We start from the raw sequence: 17620 nt of genomic DNA on the forward strand, positions 1-17620 counted from the left end.
ACACACACACACACACACACACACACAGACACCTCATTGGCTGTCCCTGTCTTTCCTCCAGGTTGGTGCTGGGCTTCATGTGCTGCACCGTGTTTCTGTCCATGTGGCTCAGCAACACGTCCACCACAGCCATGGTGATGCCCATTGCCGAGGCGGTCCTGCAGCAGCTGATCTGCACCGGCCTGGCCGACGGCCACGTAGACTCGGAGACCGCTGAGGCCCCTGAGGACGACAGCGGTACGTCTGGCTAGTCACTACAGGGGGGCGGTCACTGAACTATAAAAGCTTCGTTGCAAAAAAAAACCCCAAAACAGATGTTGATAGAAATGCTTGAACCGACAACCACACTAGAATGTGTAGATGAATAGATGGACCGGGGGGGAGTCTAAAATATGTGATGTGTTAAGAAAATTGAAGATTGTAGATCCAACTTTAGCAGAACAGTTAAGCACAGTTCAGCATGAAGATTGGAGACAAAACCGTTTTAGAACGTGAAAGCAGCTGACGATGGTGCCTGCGACTCAGCTGGTCAGGTCCCCAGAGGCTTTTAGAACGTACAGGAGAAGTCAGCTATAGAAATAAAATGATCCGTTATCCATTTCATTTCTATGTTACAAAGTGTCAAATGGTTGAGTTGATGGAGGCTCAAAGCACCTGAGCACGGTAATGTGTAATGTGAACTGAAGAGAGGGAGCGGTGATAGAACTAAGCATGGATCACATAAACAAAATGTTGTTTTCGCCGCTTCACTCATACACTAGAAATGCAACTGTAGCAGGCATCTGACCATCACTAACGTTATCCACATGTCTTGACGCAAACAATTATATCCAGCTACAAAAAAGGGAAACTTTGGTCTGGCCTGGGCTATACGCTTGTTAACAGAACACTTTCAAAGTTCCATCTCCCATTATACGCTGGTGATGACTGTTGTTGTCTGCAGCTGTTTCAGACAAAGAAGAGAACCTGGACAAAAACCAGCTGGAGTTGCTCTATCGCAATGACAGGTACGTGTGTGTGTGTGTGTGTGTGTGTGTGTGTGTGCAAGCATATTCTCTGTTCACTAGGTGTGAGGTAAATATTAGTGATTTTTCTACAATTTTTCTCCATTTTAAATTTCACTTGCTCAGATATGCTCCTGCATTTGATTATCGGCAGCGTTAATAGTAACCCCAATCTTATTTAACATCGGTAGTTACTGTGACGTCTTCATTTTCTCTTCTCTCCTCCCTCCAGCAGCAACTGCAGTAAACGGGAGCTCTCCACACTGAGTGACACACTGAGTGAGGTGAGAGCCACAAAAGGCTTTTTCGTAAACAGAAGTCACATTCTTAGCAATTCTATAATGTAAATGAAGTATTCCTCTCTGAGTCTCTTGTTCTTGTCCTCAGGTGCAGACTGGGGAGGTGAATGGTTTGGGTCTAAAGGCAATATCTAACCAGGATTTCACCAGGGACACCAATGGATACCTGCCACAGGTGAGGAACACACCACACACACACACACACACACACACACACACACACACACACACACACATATGTCTCACTTTTAAACTGATTTCCCAGTGCGCTGGATTGGACCCTTTGGCAGGCCGGTTATGGCCCTGGTTCTGTATGTTTGACACCTCTGACCGACAGGTGCATGTGTGACAGCAACAATCCCAAGTTACAGCCAATAGATGTCAGAAACATTTTCCATACATTTGCAATATTCTCCTCACTCCCTCTCAGGTTGCGGTGGAAATCCCAAACGTGAAGCGGGTGAAGGCCAGGAGAGACTCCCAGTATCCCACCAAGAGGGATCATATGATCTGTAAATGTCTGTCGCTCAGCATCACCTACGCTGCGACAATCGGTGGCCTCATCACCATCACCGGCACCTCAACCAACCTCATCTTTGCCGAGCAGTTTAACACGTAGGTACCCATGAGCTCAGACTTGACTTGCCTCAGATGCCACTGATCTCAACTCAAGCATATCTACAGCTTGGTTGGTTTCTTGACTGCTGTACTGGTCTGACTGGGACATTTTATGTCAACTCGGTGTGTGGAGGGCTCGCAGGGTCTGAGATCAAATTAATATGCCCCTACAGTCCTGGCGGAGCCAATTTCCTCCAGCCGCAGCACTAAGCCCGGCAGAATGGCCTCCTTCATGTCGCAGCTTGTTGGACAAAGGTCAGGTTCTGTGTGTGCACGTGTGTGTGTGCGCGTTCGTGCGTGCAGAAGTACTTGATCCTAAAGTGATGTTACCAGGAACTGCAATCAATCCAAGTGGTGAATATGAAATTTCCCTCTAAATATTACCTTTTTAGTTTTAGTTCAACTTAGTCCAATAAAGTCAAATTGCGTGTAATCCCAATGTACTGAGCCGGACATCTTGAGTACAAAAATAGCCTGAGGTTGATTTTTATAATTAAGGGCCCTTCGTAAATACAGTTTGTGTGTGTGTGTATGTGTGTGTTCAGTCAGTTCAAGTCCTCAAGTCCATGCTAGTACCGTAAGGTCAAGCAATCACATATTACATGCTCAGTAAATTTCCTTTTATGCTATGCCTTTTTTGTGCATTTTCCACATCTTTGGGCTTGACATTAATCTGTTTTTTGTTACTTTCAAATGAAATGAAACAAAATTATCATTTCTCATTTCATGTTAGGCATGATTTTCTTTTCTCCCTCTTTGGTTTGGGGAAGTAAGCTCTTCAGTGATGCATTTATGCATTTTAATTCATTTATAAACCCCTGAACTTGAATAGCTCATATGTGTTCCAAAAGAAATTCTGTGCATGTTCAAAACCTTTTGCACATTCAAAACATTCAACATATCTGAGTTTTCTGTGTTCAAATTTTTGGGGGGACAAAACGTGATTTACAGTTTATGCAATGATTAAAATCAAAGCTTCTTGCTTATATCAGTTGCTGTAGCTTTTAGACCATAACTGACCTAATTGTGTACTTAAAACTAGTGTTACATCACTGGTTATCTAGTATTGCTTTATTGTAATTTTTAATTTTCAGTGTGTGCTTTCTTTCATATAAATCATGTGAAACGAAGTCATTGAAGGCGATGGATCACTCAGGTTTATTGACACGATCATCATCTCTAAATGTTACCTTTACCCTGCTCATTTTCCGTACAGCGGAGAGGTCAGCAAGGCATGTCTGAGCAAACACACATTATCACCTGTACAGCGTGGCTCTCTCAGAGCTTCAAAATTAGATTAGATTCAGATTAGATTAGACTTTATTGATCAAAAATTGGGAAATTTCAGTGCTACAGCAGGAAAATATCAGACACACAGCACAAATACACAATATACAAGAAATAATAAATAGGATAGAATAGAAGAACACTTATTCAAAAAATAAAGATAAAAAAAATAAAAGGTAAGAATGTCCAAACGTAGATTCAAGTGCCCAATAAAAAACGTACAACCTACTTAAATAGTATTTATAAAGATGTAAGTTTGTTAAAGTTGGATTTAGTGCAGTAATGGAATGTTTATGGGTGTGTAAGTGCGCTGAAGATGAACGACCACTGGTACGCTCTGCACCATTGGTTGGTTCTGACCCCCCCTACCATGGTTCTCTCTTCTTTATACAACCAAAAATAACAAGCGTGACTTTCATCTGTGCAAACATTTCTGACTGTGCCTCACACTGACAGGGACTTTGATGCTGTGTGTCCACATGTCAGTGATCTTTGTGGCTCCTGCTGTCCATCAAGTGGAGCTGTCGAGGGAACACACAAACACTTAGGAAGTGGTTGTACTGGACCGCTGACACACAGTCATTTATTGTATGTTCATTTATATGAGCAATGTTTATGGCCAACCTCTCTCCGCATGTATTCATTTTAATGTAAGTACAGAGCAACCTTTCTCATGTTTTGGTCACTGATAGAATCAGAACCAGAAAAGGGTTTATATTATTTATAAGTTACACGTATAACTAATGGAATTTGCCTTGGTGGTTGGTGCATACATAAACAAACAAATATACTGTATATTTTAGATATTAATATGAAATAAACAATAACTACAAAAAACTATATACAAAATAGCTGTTTAGCATAAGAAAAAGGAGTAGACCCTACAGTCAAAATACTTTTTTACAGTAACCATCGCTACAGTACATCCAAATTCCATATGTGGTGGTTTTTCCAATGATGCTATGTTGCCATGAGATTTGGGCAACATCAGGTCACTCCTAGGTCACAGGCCAGAGGCCGCATTCCGTCACTAAACCTGTCCCGTCTTCAAGTATAAATGTATGTCTGTCTCTAGAAGTTGAGGGAGTCAAATCAGCCACATGTTGTGGGAATGTTGTGTTCAGGGACTGTCTCCTTTGACGGTCAGCGGAAAACAAGCCATAGGGCCACACACTCACACAACTTACTGACAAACACATACCCCCGCAGATTGCCTTTCCCTAAAAAGAGATAGACTGGACTTGCAAAACAACAAGATTTAGGTGAGCATCTGTTGTGACGCCATTACTATTTTTGCATAACCCAAACTTGACAGCAACTCAAAGAAATTCATTTTACTGTCACAGAGGAGTAAAGAAAGTAGAGCAATATTCATATATAAGAAGCTGGAATCCAAAGATTTTTTTGGACTCCTGAGACTCACCCCGTATCAGTTTGGATAATCAATAAGCTGTCAGTCAAAGCAAACTGACCAGAAGTCAAGGTAGGCAGTTTATTGGGGACAAATGGTTATTTCTAACCCAGATTAGCTCCAATTGTTGTCAGTACAAGTGCTGTCAGTGGTCCCAAGGTTTGGCTTGTAAAAACTGTTGAATGAATGAATTGTATATTTTTGTGTCAGATGCATTTTAAATTCAATTTTAATTCTATTATTAAATCATAACAAGAGTTATCTCAAGACACTTTACAGATAGAGTAGGTCTATACCATACTCTATAATTTTAAGACCCGATATTTACAGTTCCCTCAAGAGCAAGCATTTAGAGCAACAGTGGCAAGGAAAATCTCCCTTTTATGAAGAAACCTGGGACAGACCCAGGCTCTTGGTAGGCGGTGCCTGACTGGTCGGTTGGGGGTGTGATGAACAGTGGCAATAGAGGTAATGCAACAATGACTAGAAATAGTAGTTGTTGTAGTTCATGGCATAGCCGGGCACTGCAGGGCATAGCAGGACTTTACAGGACGTAGCATGGCACAGCAGAGCATAGCAGGACGTAGCAGGGCGTAGCAGGGCACTGCAGAGCGTAGCAGGTTCAACAGGACATAGCAGAGCACGGAGCAGGACCACCGGGACAGCTGCAACCATGATTTAGGTGCCAAAAGGAACATAAACAGTGCTGACTATAAATATGTACATAAAGGATAATATATACAATGTACAATTCAACACAAACCAGATCCATACAAGGTAATTACAAGTAGTATTTAAACAGCAATATATTGCACATTACCATATCACATCAATGTCAGTTATTTAATTTTGGACCTTGTTGGAGGGGATTGGTGGCCCCTGTGCTAATGTCAATGCCACTGTTCCTCTAAATTAGGACCACATATCCCATCAGCCCTCATCCTTCCCGACTGCAAAGCTCATTTCCAGCCAACATTGTATAAAATAACCTACAAGCACGTAACTCAGTATCTGTGTCTTTGTGTCTTCAGTCGTTATCCAGATGCAAAGGTGATAAACTTTGGCACATGGTTCATCTTCAGCTTCCCCATCGCCATCATCATGCTGGTCCTCACCTGGCTGTGGCTGCACTTCCTATTCCTTGGCTGCAAGTGAGTGTGTGTGTGTGTGTGTGTATGTGTGTGTATTTTACAGCTTGTATCATACTGCACTGTGTGATTATGTTGGTGTGCATATCCTACAGTACCTGCTGGGCAGGAGTACTGTAATGTATCTTATCATTATAGACTCATGGTAATCCCTCTGTCTGTCTGCCGTTGAGCAACTGCGCCTTTTGGTGTCCTGTGGCTGCAGGTTGGACAAACAGAGTGAGTGTGTCAGGGTCGTGTGGTTGATGCTGTTGTTGTTGTTGTTGTGTGTGTGTGTTCAGCTTCAGGGAGACATGCTCATGGAGTAAGAAACGCAAAACCAGGAGAGAAATGCTTTCAGAGAGGAGGATCCATGAGGAGTACACCAAACTGGGACCCATCAGGTGTGTACGTCTGTGTGTGTGTGTTTTCTTAGTCCTACATATATATATATATATATATATATATATATATATATATATATATATATATATGGGCCATTCCTAAAGTGGTCTTAGCTACAGAACCTCATGGGAAAATATTGCAATATTTACATCAGGGTCTTGGTGGTAATTTCTCGTACGCAGTTTTAAACACTGCAGAAATGCCTAGCTCCACATACCATTCAAAGATATCAAGATATAAAAAGTTTTAAATTCCCAATAAATAACATAAGACTCTTGGCAGTAGCCTGGGTATATTTGTGTGTATGTCTAGGTGTCACACGCCTAGAAATTACATTGTTGCACAATGGAGTTATCACTCATGTAATTGCTGCTCCTATGCTTTTGTGGTGTGTGTGTGTGTGTGTGTGTCTGTGTGTGTGTCTGTTTCCCAGCTACCCAGAGGTGGTGACCGGTGTTTTCTTCATCCTGATGACTCTGCTGTGGTTCACCAGAGAGCCTGGTTTCGTCCCCGGCTGGACATCTCTTTTTGAGAAGTAAGTGCTCTTGCGAGTCGACACACCACAAATGGTTTTGTCATCACTACTAAATGTTAGAATTGAGACGCACACTGTCACACAGAAAGAGGTTGCATCCGAAGTCACATACTATACACTACACACTCAATATATACATTCTGTCGTTAAACATACTTTTGTGTAAATAAACAGTAGTGTGTATCTTTTCGGACGCACTAAGCTGTGATTTCCAACGTCCCCTCCATAAGAAACTCCTTGCCGTTAGAGACGCGTAACCATGGTAACTCTGGCTGACCTCCGCTCCGAAGAATCGTCAGATAATGCTTAATTTAATGCTACATTTTTATACGTAGAAATGTAAAATAAAGCCTTGTTGACTTCACAGAGCTGCCTTGGTTGCTGTCCATTTGTCCAAATAGTATGCAATTCATGTTCTAATAGTTTCATACTATGATTTTGGACATACTAAAAAATATTTCGTACTGTTTTAGACTACTAAATAGCAAGTTACTATGGAATTTCAGACGTAACCAGAGATGCACTGAGACACTTTTAGGCATGCACATAATATCACTGGACTTTACACTGACCTTTAAGACAACTAGATAAATACAAAGAGTTTAGAAGCATCTTAAAAATGTGTGTGTGTTTGTGTGTGTTTACCTTCTCAGGAAAGGCTACAGGACCGATGCGACCGTGTCGGTCCTCCTGGGCTTTCTGCTCTTCCTTATCCCTGCCAGGCGACCCTTCTCCTCCAGCTGCGGGAACACAGGTCAGGACCATGCACTCATCCAGCTGACAGTTTCTGGTATAGCTCTCAGGGTTTCCCCCAGAAAAATAGTTAAGCCCGTCTTTTTTTCGACAAGGGTCCGGCTCGGTCAGTCCCAGACTGTTATAGTCTGTAATAGTTGCTTATTGTGATACCAGAATCAACAGGTGGGGTTTAACTTATCGGCCAATACAAACAAGTTTATTGTTCACCGCTGCAAATCAACCTCCATTGCCAACCAATACATGAACTGGGATGGTCCAAACATCACATTGTAGTTAATATTGTCTACTCAAATTATATGATACTCAAAGAAGATTCATTCAGTCTAAAGGTATTTAAGTTTGGGTTAATTCAAAATATGTACAATTATTTGACTAGTTGTCAACTATTAAATTAATCGCCAGGTGTTTTGTTAATAGGGCGTCGCCCCCGTGAGGGATTCGAAGTAACGACAACTAAATTGTCGACATGATAGAAGCCTTTCGTGACACGGGTTTGCTTTGGGTCATACAGAATGCAACTTGTGAACATTTTCTTGTTTCTTCACTTCTCTGTGACAGTAAATTGAATCTTCGAGTTGTGGACAAAACAAGACATTTGAGGACGTCATCTCGGGCTTTAGGAAACGCTGATTGACATTTTTCACCATTTTCTGACATTTTCTAGACTAAACAACTTCATCGATGAACCGAGAAAATAATCAACAGTGACAACAGACAATGAAAGTAATTGTTAGCGTACTCCTGCCACAGAAAAAAAAGGACGTTTGGAAATCTTTGTCTACCTCAATTCATCTGTCAGCCACAACCATTGTAATGTTCTTGTTATCACTAAATGTGTGATAGTGTTAGACAACCATACACCGTGTCAGTGTGTTACCAGCCTGTGCGGGTTGATTTATTGACCGTATGGCTCAGAGAAACCCTTTACTTGAACTTCAGCCACCGATGCTTTCCACAGTTGTGCAACTGTGTGCAACTTGTTTGAAAAACAATGGAATAGTCTGACATTTATTGTATTTCTCTCTGCTGCTCAGTGCTGATGTTCTCGTTGACCTCTGACCTCCATAACCTATAAGATGTAGTTCAGGCACGCAGACAGCTGCAAGCCATGTGTCTTTACCATGTCAAACACACAGAGGTCAACACATACACTGGACAACATTCTGTTCTAATAAGATTTTTGCAAAATATGATGTAACTAGGGTGACCAGACGTCCTGAACAAATTTGGGGGGGGCGAGTCAGGCGGCAAACTACATATAACTACCAGCACAACTGTACAGACCAAGACTTTGTGTTTGTTTTATTTGTTTCATAGTGACGTTTTTCTTACAGACAGTCTCTCGTCCCCAATTTATCACCCTAGAAGTAACATATATTTGTAGAACAAGGTTTCCAGTAGTAAATAAACAATAGAATAATATTAACTTGGGATTATGGAGCTCTTCTTATTTTAATAATTCCTATTTTGCCTTTGATTAGTACCAAATTACATAGTTGTTTTCTGGAAATCAATTGGAAATTGTCTGTAAAATGTCTCTATCATACATTACAGCACAATGAAATACGTTATCTTTCAGCAGAAACTAATTTCTAAATTTCAATTATTACCAAAACACAATAATTACAAAACCGTTTTAAAAATCTTGAATATTTTAGTAGAGAAACACTATAATATTAGATACTATGGATTATTTAATAGGGCCTGGTTAAAATGCTTGATTCTCCAATTAAAACCGATTGAGTGATCGGATATTGATTCATAAAATGCTGAAATTTTCTATTTAATATATGCCTTTTCACCATGGCTGTATAAGTAAAAATACTTTTAACTAACTTTTGAGGCAGTCAATTCTTAATGTAAACAATAACCTTCTACATTATTAAAAATATTTAAGGGTTGCATCTTGTTTGTACAATTTACAGCATTAGTTCGCTGAGAAAGAAAGCAAAATTGGTATTGCAGCTGTAATTTCCCTAACCTAATTCATATTGAATCATAAGGTAATCATATCAGGACCCAGTGAAATCGAAGCGATCGGAAAATCAATGGTTATACCCAGCCCTTTAATTTAATACCTGTTGTATTTTAGCAATATATTACCACATTATCATTCCAGCTGTGTTGACATATTTTCTGGGGTTTTAATCCGGAGGACCAGATAATGAACCACATGACCCGCTGGCCCCCATGATCACCTGGAAGGACTTCCAGAGACTGATGCCATGGGAGATCGTCATTCTGGTGGGAGGAGGCTATGCACTGGCTGCTGGTTGCAAGGTATTACGCATGTCTTTGTGTATGTTGTTGTATGACAATACTGTTGAGGGTTAGGAGACAGTTTTTTTTTTATCTTCAAGATTAGCCTAAGGTTATCTCATGAAGTTCAGGAGTGTTTCCAGATGATGTCATTTAGTCTGTCTGCACAACCTTGATTTGAATGACGGGCTTGACGTCTAAACAGCTGAGATTCAGGTCAACATGAGAGTTAACTGCTCCTCAGATCTCCAGACAGCTAGCTAGACTATCTGTCCAATCTAAGTTTTCTGTTGCACGACTAAAACTACTTTTAAACGTACATGTTCCACCAAAATAAGTCCCTTCCCGAGGCTATTTAGCAGAGTCACCGTTGCTCTGTCTGGAGCTTAGTGCCGCCCAAGACGATTGGGATTGGGTTAAAGAAATGCAAAAAAACCAGAGCACGTTTTTCTCCCATCCCGGAATGCTGTGTGGCCAGACCTTACTCCGCAGAGCCGTGGAGGAAGGTCTGGCAATGTGAGACTAGGTTAAGGGAAATGGCTGGACCCTTTGAGACTGCTCACATGTTTGTGTGTGTGTGTGTGTGTGTGTGTGTGTAGGTGTCAGGCCTGTCGATGTGGATCGGCAGACAGCTGGAGCCTATGAGTGGGCTTCCTCCGTGGGCCGTCACCCTGCTGGCCTGCCTGCTGGTGTCAGCGGTCACAGAGTTTGCCTCCAATCCGGCGACTCTCACCGTCTTCCTGCCCATCCTGTCAGCGCTGGTATGACACACACTCCTTCACACACCCTTACTCTCAGTATCCGGTCTCTCTTATACCTGGAAAAAGGTGTGCAAACAATGTGGAGGATGTATTGGGTTTGAGCTCTGGGTTTGGAAGGGTCTGCAGGGCCCCGGGGCTCATGACAGTGCCCTTTTAGAGCCTTTTAACCAGTAGTTGGTGTTTTTTGCCCCCAACGTCTCCTTCCAGGCAGCACGGCAATGGTTATGTTTAGGGTTATGGTTAGGGTTAGCTACCTGGAAGGCGACGTTGGAGGCAAAAAAACACCATTGAACCTTTTAACCTCCCTGTAAGTTATGAGACACCAAAGAGAAAGAAGCACTGACAAAACTCCAAACTTCAACAACGCTAACGGCAACGTGGGCTTTGCTCCTCAGGCTCCCGTTCAGAAAAAACATGTAGTCAAAAATTTGTAACTTGATTCAATTCAGTTTATCTTAAAAGGGAGCGGTGCAAATTGATATAATGCATGATTATACATGGGTTAAAACTGGCCGGTTTAGCTCAGTTGGTGGAGCGGGCGCACATGTGTAGGGGTTTGCTCCTCAACGCGGCGGCTGCGGGTTTGGCTCCAGCCTGCAGCCCTTTGTTGCATGTCATTCCTCTTCTCTGTTTACTCTTTCACATCTTCAGCTGTCCTGTGGAATTAAAGGTTTAAAATGCCCCAAAAAATAATCTTTAAAAAATAAATGACAGCTATTTTTATTATGTAATAAATTGTAAACAAGCAAAAAAGTAATCACAAGCAGATTAGAACTTGAAACAAGACACAGCACAGATGCAAAAAGGTTAGCATCAAAACAAAGCAGACCAGAGGCCTGTACTACAAATCAATTTGGCGTTAACGAGGTAACTTCAGGTTCAACCCAGCCAGGGTTTTCTGTATCACGACGGTGGATCAGCTGTTATCGGGTTAAATCGCCGTGGTAACTTATGCTGAACACCTAACCTGGTTGGGAGCAGGTTATGTTGGAGACTAGAGATCAATCGGTGTAAAAGCACGGCGCCTACTGACCAATCAATACTTGATTGGTGACAGCGTCACCGTTCTTAGAAGATCAGCTGGAGCTTGATGCGCAGAGAGAGAGTGAAGGAGAGAGAGAGAGATAGAGAGAGAGAGAGAGAGAGAGAGAGCGAGCGATGCGCTCATAATAGTTAAAACATTCGCGATAACCTTGTTAACATTCTCTAATGGGTATCTTTATGAAAGATATAGATTTTAAGCAGAGAGAATTACCTATAGGCTATTTGTGTCTACGATGATAGAAGTACTGATTATTTACATGGAGTCTGGTGGGTTTGGTGATGGTGATTTCGCCCTTAAATGAATAAATATAAAAACATATTTAAATGTTGGCTAAGTGATTTTAGCCTACGGGATTAGGGTCAGGCTTCTTGAGTTGTGCGTTGCCAATGCGCGCATTTCAATTATGTTTTGATATTTTTCTTATTTGCTCTCAGATTGCTTCCCATTGCCAGGGTTGCAACGGAAATAATAAGATAAAGCAACAACAGTTTATGGAAAGCACAAGTGTAATTATGGTCAGATCTTGTGCCTGACTGTTATTGACTGACTGAAGTTATATTGATAAGTGTTGTGCATCACGCATAACAGCGTCATCTTTTTTTGCCAGCAGCGGCTGTACTGTATAGATTAGAAAAGACACAGTGGTTGAGAGCAATAAAAGCAGGAGTGAAATAAGATTATGATAAAATTATGCTAAAACAACTTTTGAATGTACACATGTTCCACCAAAACTAGTTCCTTCCCGCGGCTCTAGCCGTTTTCCAACCATGTAGTTACAGGAATGTAGTTATAGGAACAGTCCACTTCTAAACAGTTTTAACTACTCTCCCCCAAAACCTTTTTTTACCCCACTTGCATTCGCACTGGCCAAGTGGCCATAGGAACTGGTCGGGGGGGTAAGGGAGTGACGCACGGCAACGATCTTTATAGGGTTAAAATCAGAAAACAAATACACCAAAAGTATGAACTAAATACTTAATCTAATATATGTACTGTATGTATGTATGTATATATGTATGTAATAAATTATCAAAATTTAAACAAGTCTCCCGAAGAAAAACGGGTATCTCTCACTCCCCCACCTCTGCCTGCTGCTGTGTGTGTGTGTGTGTGTGTGTGTGTGTGTGTGTGTGTGTGTGTGACAGCCAGACAGCTTGTGGACTCTGAAAAGTCAGTTAACCACAGGTTCCCGTTGATCTTATGACGGACATGAGATCCGTCTACGTTATAAATAAAAGCTTCTTATTTACGAGAGCGGTGTGAGAGACCTAGCAACCAGCAGCCAGCTTACAGCGGGGGCTCCAAGCATGACTGGCCGAGTGACAAGCTGAGCAGCCCCGGCAGGCGCTAGCTGGCTGTCGACTCACTTTATGGAGCTTCTCAACTCCGAAATTTTTGAAGCAAATTATCAATTCGGCAGCGATTTTCGCAATACTGCCTATATTTCAAATCTAAACAGTTAATTTCTTGCCTAAAACATTCTCAGAAGTTTATCAAGTGATGATTAAGATGGCGAAAGTTGTTAAAGTTGTCCCGTTGCTGGTCTGTCTGTAGCCTACCGTAAACCCGACTCTCGTTGACCTAGGTTCCTTAGCAGAAAAGGGAACAGAAAAAAGACCGAGCTGAAAGAGTTACAGGATCTGCGGTCAGAGGAACTTAAAAATCCCCCAAATTGTTCTAGTTGGAACACGAGAAAAAAGGGTTTTAGGAATTTTATGTTACTGCAAAAAAAAAAACTGGTCGGAAAGCGGCTATTTTACAGAGGCATCGGGGCTCTGTCCGGCGCTTAGCGCTACTAAAGACGATTCTTCCATCCTGGAATGATGTGTGGACTCACCCGTCCAGTCTGGCAATGTGAGACTATGTACGGATTAAACAAACATGATTTAACTTGTTAATAAAGGGCTGGTAGATGGATTTTGTTATCTTCGGACACAGCCAGGCTAGCTGTTTCCCTCTGTTTCCAGTCAAGTGCTTCATATTGAACAGAAAGAAATGAGAGGGGTATCACTAAACTATATAACTATCTGTGGTATTTCACAAAATGTCAAACTACTACTTTACTCTAATACCTCTAATCTTCTTTTCAAAGGGCTGTTTTCGCGGAATTGCAGAAAGGACTCTGTACACGTACACACATTTCTTCATAAGGGTCCATCACTTTGACTTTGATTCAACCAATAATCCACATGGATTATTGGTTTCTTCTCTCAGATTGTTGACAGAGAAAGCAAATGTCATGTGTCAGCAGGGAGCATAATGCACGTTTCATACACAGCGGTAGATTCAAGGTGTTGTACAAAGAAAATGAAAATAATAATATTTTCATTTTTTATTTTAGCCCACCAATGATACATTTACGAGACATTAAGTAAAAAAGGAAAACCAGAAAGCCCTCATGGGGCTTGGCAGAAAATGAAGATTGAAGACAGAAAAAAAGGAAAAGCAGTTAAAAAAAGACCAAATAAACAAGAACAATTTAAATTCCATGTCAAACAGCAAAAAAGCACTGGAGAACAATACGGTTTTCAATCTAGATTCAACAACTGCGATGGTGGAGGCATTCCTAAGGCCATCAGGCAGTTGCTTCCAGCGTTGCACAAGGACTTTAAAGGTGCCGTGTCACACATATTTCCTTACTTTGTGGTGATGTCTGAAGTTCTACCATTGACTAGACAACATTTTTTGTGGACAAAGGGAACTGGTTACTTTGTTTCAAGCCATTCTAGTGGGGTATAGAAAGCCTGCAGGAAGACTTGATTTGTGCCAGTACTCATTAATATTCAATGAGCTAAGCTGCTTGACTCTGATTTGCTAACAGCTAGCCAATGAGAACCTGGCTATCAGCATCCTAGCACAACTGGGCGTGCTCAGTAATAGTAATGAGCTCAGGCAACATCAGAATCAGAATCAGCTTTATTTGCTAGGTATGAGGACACATACGAGGAATTTTTCTTTGGCGCATCATTGCTCACACTGTGCTTACACACAAAACAACCAAAATGACAATATACACACTAATATATACACAATATATACATACTCTAAACAGAAACAATATAGAGGCACGAGTGAACGAAGAGTTCAATAAAAAATATTTAAATGTGGAGCATAGTGCAAGGATACTGGTATAAATAGTATAATGGTATTATATTACAATATGAACAGTATGAACATTATGGACAGTTCTGAAATAGGAAATGAGAATGATAAGTAAATAACAAATAAATAATAAGTGAGATGTGAGAATGGGAATGATGAGTAAATAATAAATAATAAGTGAGATATGAGAATGAGAATGATGAATAAATAGTAAATAATAAGTGAGATATGAGAATGAGAATGATGAATAAATAGTAAATAATAAGTGAGATATGAGAATGAGAATGATGAATAATACTAAATAAGTGGAATAATAGTGGAACCAGTAAACAGGTGCTGTAGAGACAGTGTTACTGGGTTATTGACCAGAATTGAACCTGACACTATGGGTCAGTAGTCAGCTGTTCATCAGAGAGATGGCTTGTGGGTAGAAACTGTTCCTGAATCTGTTGGTTTTGGCGTACAGTGCTCTGTAGCGCCTACCAGAGGGGAGAAGCTGGAACAGGTTGTGTCCGGGGTGAGATGGGTCTGTAGTGATGGTTCCTGCCCGTTTCCTGACTCTGGATGTGTATAAGTCCTGAAAGGAGGGCAGGTTGGCACCGATGATCTTTTCTGCAGTCCTAACTGTCAACATGACATCAGACTGACCAGCTTTTGTAATTGGCCTGACCCTCCTACAATGGATAGGAAAGCTGAGATATAAAAGGGGACAGAGAAGGGGGAAGACATGCAGGAAGTTGTCACAGGTCAAACTCAAACCCTTGACCTACTGCGTCACATGTGCATGCCTGCTCTACAAACTGAGCTAACCCGGCCACTTGTGGTGCAGTTTGGGATAAGTTGTAGTCCTTTTAGGCTTGAGCTAATGTCGAGACTGATACCATCAGTTTTTATTTGTTTAACCCTCATGTTGTCCTCGGGTCAAATTGTCCCGTTTTCCTATATCAATGTTCTTTTTAATTACCCCAAATAACATGATTGATTCCACACAACGCTCTTTGGCAAGTACAAATCTCTACTTTCATTAGTTTTGGGGTGTCTTATTCGATTTTATAGCATTAAGAAAAACCAACATGAAGTGGTTTTGAAATAGTATTGAGTAAAAGTTGACATATTCCAGTCTGTGATTATCCATCAACATACATTCCTTTAATTTTAGTATAAATAATTCCTAATTTCTGCTTTTCTAACTCAAACATTAGGTATACTTACTAAAAATGAGGTTTGTTGACCATTAATTCCAAAAATAACTGTAAAACTAAAGTTAATAAGTTAGTGTTACATAGTGTTCAAAACGTCAAACAAAGCGCCAAAAGTGTTGAAAAAAGCGTCAAAAGTGTTGAAAAATGGGACAAAAAAGTAAGAAAAAGTTCAAAACATTGATAAAAAGCCTCAACAAAAGTGTTGATTTTGAAAATTGACTCAAATTCATCACACATATCGGCTGGAGGTGTGGTTGCACCTTATTCTGAGAATGGTAATAGGCCTACAAAGGCAGTTTTTAACACGCGTTACCCCTTTGACCTCTTCTCTGTTCCCGACGCTCTTCATTTATCTTTGTCTTCCTTTCCCTTTCTTTCTGTCTCTTCTTCCTTTATTCTCTCTCTGTCTCTTTACTCCCTTCTTCCCCCACTTCCATTCTTCCAGTCCGAGACTCTGCAAATCAACCCACTCCACACTTTGATCCCGTCCACCATGTGCGTGTCATTCGGGGTCATGCTTCCAGTGGGGAACCCCCCCAACGCCATCGTCTTTAGTTACGGCCACGTGAAGATCAGCGACATGGTAAACACACATACACACACATATACACACACACGCAGAGTCACATGTTTTTTCTGCACCTGCAACAAATTCTCAAAAGTACAATGTGTCAAAGTTGTTTTATGTAATCAGAAGGATGAACATTTTTCATTCTTAACTCTTGCTGAACCTTATTCTGATATATTGTTTTCAAATAGATGAATGCTATAATTAGATTTTTTTTTTTTTTACATATTGCCTCTTTTTTCTCCTCCTCCAGGTGAAAGCGGGCTTCGGGGTGAACCTCATCGGCGTGGCGGTGGTGATGTTGGCCATCACCACGTGGGGGGTTCCCCTCTTCAACCTGACTGAGTTCCCAGCCTGGGCCGTGGCCAGGAACGTCACCGGGAGCTTATAACCGCCGCTGGCGTGGAGGACGAACCACTGAAAGACAGAAAGGGATGGGGACGGTGTTTCTGTAAAGAAAGACAACAAGAAAACAACGTCAAGAGGACGGTCTTGCTCAGAGTTCAATCCCTTCTCACTGTAGATGAATCACACTGGATCTGAAGAAGGATGGAGAGAAGGGGAAAAAGAGAGCGAAAAACCATGACTTGTTGCTTAGATATCATATTTAGAGTTATATATTTCTTGGCCACAAGAGGGGGTTATGAGGAATGCACAATGCCTTTGTTAAAGTGGCCACTGCGTGGAACTCTGACCTCCGCAAAACACTTTAAAAAAAATCTCTGGAGATGGAGATTCTATTTTCAACGAATCACTGTGGTGATCAGGAGAATGATATTTAGTTTTTTGGGGGGGATTTGTAATAGAAACAATGATAAGTTAATTTCCGAGCTACAACATCATGCCTGGTTGTGTGGATTAGTTAGTTATAGTTAGTTATATTGAGACCATTGTAAGTAAGCCTCTCTTTACTGCATGCTTGCTGCATTTCTGCTGCACTTAAATGCAATGCTCTTTAATTGCGTTGCATTGCAACATGACAAGTTGGCTGAGAGAGTTTGACATTATGAGAGAACTGGCTGCTGTTTTAAAATCATTATAAATGCGTGAAAAGAGGCTTCTGCTATGGCTGAAAATAAACTGTGTACATAGAGCTACTAGTTGTCAAGCCTTTAAGATGTACCCAGTATCATACACACTACCGGTCAAACGTTTGGGGTCACTTAGAAATTTCCATTGCACTCCATTATAGAGAGAATACCAGCTGAGATCAGGTGCATTGTTTTTTTTAACCAGGGCAG

General features: G+C 41.2%; 1 protein-coding gene across 3 annotated transcripts in view; it reads left to right on the forward strand.

The window, feature by feature from the left end:
• Positions 1–17091, forward strand: part of slc13a4 (solute carrier family 13 member 4) — a 32195-nt gene extending 15104 nt beyond the window's left edge. Inside the window, exons 4-16 of one of the 3 annotated variants that reach the window (XM_032505743.1) lie at positions 62–237; positions 944–1007; positions 1237–1288; positions 1392–1478; positions 1734–1918; positions 5651–5770; positions 6049–6150; positions 6585–6686; positions 7340–7440; positions 9598–9722; positions 10301–10462; positions 16257–16394; positions 16633–17091. In XM_032505743.1, coding sequence (XP_032361634.1) covers positions 62–237; positions 944–1007; positions 1237–1288; positions 1392–1478; positions 1734–1918; positions 5651–5770; positions 6049–6150; positions 6585–6686; positions 7340–7440; positions 9598–9722; positions 10301–10462; positions 16257–16394; positions 16633–16770 — 1552 coding nt within the window. In that variant the 3' untranslated portion in view covers positions 16771–17091. The remainder of the gene's footprint in view (positions 1–61; positions 238–943; positions 1008–1236; positions 1289–1391; positions 1479–1733; positions 1919–5650; positions 5771–6048; positions 6151–6584; positions 6687–7339; positions 7441–9597; positions 9723–10300; positions 10463–16256; positions 16395–16632) is intronic. The other 2 variants (XM_032505745.1, XM_032505744.1) reach the window with 2 other exon arrangements.
• Positions 17092–17620: the final 529 nt, after the last annotated feature.

This window comes from Etheostoma spectabile, chromosome 23 (assembly GCF_008692095.1).
Source record: "Etheostoma spectabile isolate EspeVRDwgs_2016 chromosome 23, UIUC_Espe_1.0, whole genome shotgun sequence".
In the NCBI taxonomy this organism is placed as follows: Eukaryota; Metazoa; Chordata; class Actinopteri; order Perciformes; family Percidae; genus Etheostoma; species Etheostoma spectabile.